General features: G+C 32.3%; 1 pseudogene across 1 annotated transcript, besides 4 other annotated features; it reads right to left on the reverse strand.

The window, feature by feature from the left end:
• Positions 1–1592: 1592 nt before the first annotated feature.
• TVAGG3_0502270 lies at positions 1593–1946 on the reverse strand (annotated as a pseudogene). Its single transcript has one exon. A coding segment is annotated over exon 1 (354 nt).
• A 663-nt stretch (positions 1947–2609) lies between these two features.
• Positions 2610–2654: a mobile genetic element.
• A 96-nt stretch (positions 2655–2750) lies between these two features.
• Positions 2751–3099: a mobile genetic element.
• Positions 3100–3553: 454 nt separating this feature from the next.
• Positions 3554–4562: a mobile genetic element.
• A 1552-nt stretch (positions 4563–6114) lies between these two features.
• Positions 6115–7092: a mobile genetic element.
• The last annotated feature ends 351 nt before the right edge of the window (positions 7093–7443 follow it).

A 7443-nucleotide genomic window follows, 5' to 3' on the forward strand; every position in this document is an offset into this window, starting at 1 on the left:
GTCATTCATGTACCAAAACTTGCCATCATTTTGAGCAAGATGATGACCATTTATAAGATGGGAATCATCTTGCTCTATGAAGAAATCGTAAGCATCAATCAATTCCTTGGCTCTATCGTCTTTATTGATCGTTGGATCAACTGTTGATTCGGCAATTGCTCTTTGTCTGAGGATTGTTATCATGAATGTGTATAAATCTTTTATCTCTTCATCTACAACATCCCAGACCAAGGAATTCCTCGAACCATCGGCATTTGTTTCGGCTGCATGATCGTCGTTAAGCATTTGTTCCTCTTCTGCTTGCCGGATCTCTTCATCATGCTCGGCTACCTCGTCAACACGTTCTGTTCGTTCTTCTTCAAGGATTTCGCCGAGTTTCTCAAATGTGATCTCGCGATTGATGATCCTCAGGGAAGGAATCGTTGGGACTTGCACATCTTTCAACTGCATTATAGGTGGATAGCTTGTCTTTCCTCCAAAACCCTTCTTGTCTCTGATGATCTTCCTTGCTAACGGTGTAAAGCCGAAAGCAAACCGAAGCAAATCAATTCTACCATATTCTTTCATATCATTTTTGAATATTGTAGTGATTGATCGGAGAATCTCTTCACCATCTGGCGTTAATCTTCCTGCCATTTCATCCAACATCCCTTGGCACTGTTGTATCATCAGGAATGCATAAGCACCCATGGACTTGTTGGATTTCAGCCATAATTGAAGTTGCTTTAATGGCTTGAATATCATTAAAGCATCTTTAAAGAGTGGAGGAATTCCATCACGTGTCCATTGTAACTGTTCACGTGTAGCTCTGGAAAGGGATAGTGGAAGATCTCCACTTCTTAAAGCAGTATTAATTGTTTCCAGATTATCAAAGATGAAAAACAGAGTATCATATATGTAGAGCCAGCGAGTTTCCGGGATTGATGGAACCCTGATCTTGTATCTCGCTCTCATATCGTGATTCTTAAAGATAATGATAATCTGGTGAACTCTATTCATCAGTTCATTCAACAATGGACATTGCTTACGTGCGTGGACAATAGCATTGTTCAATACGTGGTTAAGGCAACGAATGTACACGGTTTGTAAGCCAGGGAAAAGGGCTCCTTCTGGCCTCCAGTGGCAGAGTCCTTTAACCTGGGCTGGCAAACCATCTCCGACTACTCCAGCTACGTGGTTTTTATTAACCTTAAGAGAATCAAACCACGTATGGTAGTCCTCGTATGTCCAATTAGTCGAAATTGTTGTGTCGAAGAATTGGTGGCGATCTGTTTTGCCTGGATTGCACACACAAGAGAATAGACCATGACGGCTGCCGTGTGTTCCGCAGTCCAGGGAAATTGAGAAGATGCGGAATTCCTCGCAGAACTTTAGGCCCCGAGAGGAGTCTGTTTTGCCTAAAGTAATCAATGCCTCTCTGACACCGCGCCGTGTGAACTCAATGTCTGGGATTGTAAAGTTGATGCCCTGTTCGCGATTGACTTTATTTTTAAGCCATTTGGCGAAGCTCTCTAGGAAGCTTTTAAATGCTGGCTTCATTGTGGCATAAAGGCTTATATCTAGGCTCGCAATAAGCCTAGCAATGATCTCTTCTAACGAAGGATCATTACCAGAGCCAACTGCTTGCTGAGTATTCTCAACTTGGTGCTCAGCAGGAACGTAGTTGGGCATTGTGAGTAAAAATTTGCACTTATGATCTTTAAAATCATTTTTCCTGCTTTTTTAATGCATCGCACGAACTGCCCTTGAACTAATGTTTCACTACATTCGGCACAGTATGTAAAGAGCCTTCCTTTGTCTGATTGATTAGGCTCATTCTCATAATAGCCGATCGTAGTGAAACATTTTTTTCCACACTTTGTTTCCAATGTTTCAGGAGTTGGTGGATATTTCGTCTTCTTAAATGGAATCCACTCATCATATACATGAGGATCCTATGCAGTCATAATAAAAATAAAGCTTTTTGAATATATTCAATTTTTAAATGATATTTTCACGGGTTAAATATAAAATAAAGAATAAGATGTAAATTATTAAAATATTTAATTTTAAATTTTGAACCCGTGATAAAATATTTTTTGCATTGTTATTAATAATGAAAAATAAAGCTTATTTCAATGAAAATGTTCTGCAAATTTATTTCACTTTTGACCTCACTTTTTCCGTAATTCAATTTTTTACTTTTAATATTTTAGATCTTCATAATATCATTTGAAAATTAACCATATAAAAAAATCAAGTTATCAATTCACTTTTTCCGTAATTCAAAATCAAAAATATAAATAATATATCTTTTTATCAAATATTATTATTATATTCTATGAAAAATGAGGTCCGGAAATTTTGCGGATTCCCGTAACTCAATTTTACGGAAAAAGTGCAGTAAACTATTCAAAATACGGAAAAATTGGTGTAAACTAATGATTTTACGGTAAAATCACGGAAAGTCCCGGAAGAATATATGTGCCTATATGAAATTATACAAAAATGAATCAAACGCATTTTAAAAGATTGTTCTTGTATTATAAATGCTATTCGCAGATGTAATGCATGAAAATTCGGTTCACTTCATTTTTGACACTTTACATATCGGATGTATTATCTAAGAATTATATTATAAAATAATAATTTTGTGTTTTATAAGTTTATTTGTATAAATTGATTCAAAAAAATGGAAAGACAAGAAGTGGATCTGCCAAATGAAAATCAGATTTATAGTTTTAGAGAGTTACATACATGAAATATGAAAATTGAACTTTGTATAAGGAATTGTTGGCTATGATGTACTGATCATGAATCAGTACATCATAGCCAACAATTCCTTCGCAAACAGCGGGAAACTTTGTCTGAATAGTTTAACATTCAGACAAAGTTTCCCGCTGTCAGAGAGGGAATGGAAGGGTAAGAGGTATATATTCATAATGTATACCTCTTACCCTTTCATTCCCTCGAGAAAGTTCAAAAACTTGGGTGCAATCAGTTCTGATTGCACCCAAGTTTTTGAACTTTGTATAAGGAATTGTTGGCTATGATGTACTGATCATGAATCAGTACATTATAGCCAACAATTCCTTCCCAAACAACCCGAAATTTGTCTGATTCCACACTAATTTTATTAATTTATCTAAACTTTTATCCTCGTCTACAATTTAATCATCAATAATTATCTCTTGTTCTATTTCACTATTATATATATATATATATATTTATATGATTTGATTTAAAAAAAATAAATAAATAAATTAATAAATCATTTACTCAAATATATCAAAAGTTTTATTTTTATATATAAAGATAACTACTTTAAAAAAAAAATACCCTATATATTTTTGCCATGTAAACTTGTCACTTTTGTCAGAAGTGAAGTGAACCGAATTTTCATGCACAACAAATGCTATTCGCAGATTTATTAGTTGAAGAAAATTACCAAATTTTTGCCGATTTACAAAAAATGATTTACAAAGCATATTTTTATAAGGCTTTAAAAATCTTTAAAATGCGACCGGTGACGGAAATCCATGGTAACCAACCGCGGTTCCCGTTTGGAATGCCATAGTTACTTTAGCAAGCCTATCAATACCCTTTTATGATTATTGCTACTTTTTCGAAATAAAAGTAAAAACAAATTTATACTAATTTACTTCAAAATACAAAAGTATTTGACAGCTAAAATTAGTTACTTTAGCAAGCCTATCAATACCCTTTTACGATTATTGCTACTTTTTCGAAATAAAAGTAAAAACAAATTTATACTAATTTACTTCAAAATACAAAAGTATTTGACAGCTAAAATTAGTTACTTTAGCAAGCCTATCAATACCCTTTTACGATTATTGTTACTTTTTCGAAATAAAAGTAAAAACAAATTTATACTAATTTACTTCAAAATACAAAAGTATTTGACAGCTAAAATTAGTTACTTTAGCAAGCCTATCAATACCCTTTTACGATTATTGCTACTTTTCGAAATAAAAGTAAAAACAAATTTATACTAATTTACTTCAAATACAAAAGTATTTGACAGCTAAAATTAGTTACTTTAGCAAGCCTATCAATACCCTTTTACGATTATTGCTACTTTTTCGAAATAAAAGTAAAAACAAATTTATACTAATTTACTTCAAAATACAAAAGTATTTGACAGCTAAAATTAGTTACTTTAGCAAGCCTATCAATACCCTTTTACGATTATTGCTACTTTTTCGAAATAAAAGTAAAAACAAATTTATACTAATTTACTTCAAAATACAAAAGTATTTGACAGCTAAAATTAGTTACTTTAGCAAGCCTATCAATACCCTTTTACGATTATTGCTACTTTTTCGAAATAAAAGTAAAAACAAATTTATACTAATTTACTTCAAAATACAAAAGTATTTGACAGCTAAAAATTAGTTACTTTAGCAAGCCTATCAATACCCTTTTACGATTATTGCTACTTTTTCGAAATAAAAGTAAAAACAAATTTATACTAATTTACTTCAAAATACAAAAGTATTTGACAGCTAAAATTAGTTACTTTAGCAAGCCTATCAATACCCTTTTACGATTATTGCTACTTTACTTTCACAAATATGGAATTAAATTATACAAATCTGATGATTTTGAAAAAATTAACTCAGAAAATCTGGCATTCATACAGAAAATACAATTTACAGGGCAATTATGTATAATGACCTAGAAACATTCATCTTATTCACTGAACGAGAAGGATTTGATAAAGACCAAAGTCTTAAAAGCCATTTATATCCAGATTCTTATAAAGGATATTCATTACTTGAATTATGTTGTTATCATGGCGCAGTTGATTGTTTCAAGTTATTAAGAACGAAATTTAACTCAGAAATAACTGAAACGTGTTTAAAGTTTTCATTTTTAGGAGGAAATCCAGAGATCATGAGTGAATGGTTGAAACATCAAAAACCAAATAAAGAATGCATGAAACATGCAATAATTTCACACAACATCGATTTCGTTACATTCTTGATGAATGAGTACAATATAAAGATCAATTTAGATTATTGTAGAATATACAATAATCTTGAATCCATTTTAGTTTATTTCGATCAAACTAATGATATAAATAAATGTTTCTTTTATTCAGAAATAATAGAAAAGAAACAGCCGAATTTCTTATTTCACATGGTGCGAAGTATCAATGAAAAAAATGAATATGGAGAAACCGCACTTTAATTGCAGCAGCAAATAATAGAAAAGAAACAGCCGAATTTCTTATTTCACATGGTGCGAGTATCAATGAAAAGAAAAATATGGAGAAACCGCACTTTATATTGCAGCAGCAAATAATAGAAAAGAAACAGCCGAATTTCTTATTTCACATGGTGCGAGTATCAATGAAAAAAATGAATATGGAGAAACCGCACTTTATATTGCAGCAGCAAATAATAATAAAGAAACAGCCGAATTTCTTATTTCACATGGTGCGAGTATCAATGAAAAAAATGAATATGGAAACCGCACTTTATATTGCAGCAGCAAATAATAAAAGAAACAGCCGAATTTCTTATTTCACATGGTGCGAAGTATCAATGAAAAATATGAATATGGAGAAACCGCACTATATTGCAGCAGCAAATAATAAAAAGAAACAGCCGAATTTCTTATTTCACATGGTGCGAGTATCAATGAAAAAAATGAATATGGAGAAACCGCACTTTATATTGCAGCAGCAAATAATAGAAAAGAACAGCCGAATTTCATTTTCACATGGTGCGAATATCAATGACAAAGATAAATATGGAGAAACCGCACTTTATATTGCAGCAGCAAATAATAGAAAGAAACAGCCGAATTTCTTATTTCACATGGTGCGATATCAATGAAAAAAATAAATATGGAGAAACCGCACTTTATATTGCAGCAGCAAATAATAGAAAAAAGAAACAGCCGAATTTCTTATTTCACATGGTGCTCAGTCAGTCAGTCAAGTGATAATTTACCGTCAAAATAATGTTTACGGGTAGAGTGGTTAATCTAGACCCGATTTCTAACCCGATTTCTACCCTCATGAATTTCAATGAATTTCCTTAAGATAGAAAAAATAAAATTAGTTTCTTATTTTTTTATTTTTTTTATTTGTATAAAAATATGATTTTTCAAGCAATCGCACAACAAATATTCAAACAACAGCACCAAAACTCGTTTACGTCATGCGAATCCAACATCTATGTTAGTAGAGATGCAAAAGCCTTCAATTCCTTCTTCATTTACTTTCGAAACAGTCAAATGACAAAGAATAAAGCAAGAAACTTTTAACAAGTTAATTTTAGACCTGGTACCGTCACAGTATAAGAAAAAATGTGAAGAATATCTTCAGACATGCGGACATTATTACTCATTTACCTGCAAATTGCCTGAAAATCCAAAACAAAAGCTCACTATTCCTGATTTCGATGAAATTAGAAGTGAAACCTAACTGACTCAGTAGAAAAAAGAAGTTCATTACGAAAAGTGGTAAATTCATTGAGTTTCTAGATATCGATTGCAACCATAAAAGTTATGGAAAAAGATGCGACATGGTATATATGAACATCTCTGACATATATAAAATCGGGTGGAGTTTAAGAACTTACGACAACTTGTGTTTTCATTAAGTTGCAAATGTGTATGGCAGATAAGAGATAAAGATAGAAGAGGTAAGTCATTGGAATGACAAATAAAACCAACAGCTCTTGAGTTAAAAGAAAACCATTGACGCCTTTGGTTGTTCTAGCTGTTTTATTTCAATGTATAACGCAAAAAGTGAATCCGCAATGTTCAATAATGTAAAGCAGCAATAAGAAATATAGCTACTGCGTCGAAAGAGATAGAACGTAATAGAAAAGCGACTATGCGACTTAAAGAAAGAACAAAAAACCAGCAGAAAATAAATGAAAGGACATGTTAAGCATTCTGAACTATAAACTATCAACTGCTGACGATTTCCTATTATCGACGTCAAGAAGAAGTAATATAAGAACCTGTCGGCATTTGGTTGAAAACTTTTGAATCCTCAGCGCAAGAAATAGAAAGCTGACAAAACTGTTTGACGAATCTCATCGAATTCATAAACGTGTTTACTAATGTAAAACGTTAACAATAATGAGGGTAGAAATGAGGTTAAGATATCGCTGTTAGATCAACTCATCTATCCTAAAAATATGAATTTTATTGAATTCGTAGATTCTGAAGTAAAATGACATAGGCATGTCAAACCGTTGAGTTTTCAAGCCAAAGTTTTAAAAAATGCTGCTGAAATGTTGTTAAAAAGTGAAGCTCTCCGACGGTTTCAAACGCCAAACTTTACATAAGATAAGATTACCTCCATGTCAACAAATATGCTGTACGATCAGAATACGGTTATGTAAAGTATACATTTTGTAAAGTAGAAACACGATTAGAATTATGCCCTGATGTCAGTCAGGAACCTCATCCTGTAAAGTC

Source organism: Trichomonas vaginalis, chromosome II (genome assembly GCF_026262505.1).
Source record: "Trichomonas vaginalis G3 chromosome II, whole genome shotgun sequence".
In the NCBI taxonomy this organism is placed as follows: Eukaryota; Parabasalia; order Trichomonadida; family Trichomonadidae; genus Trichomonas; species Trichomonas vaginalis.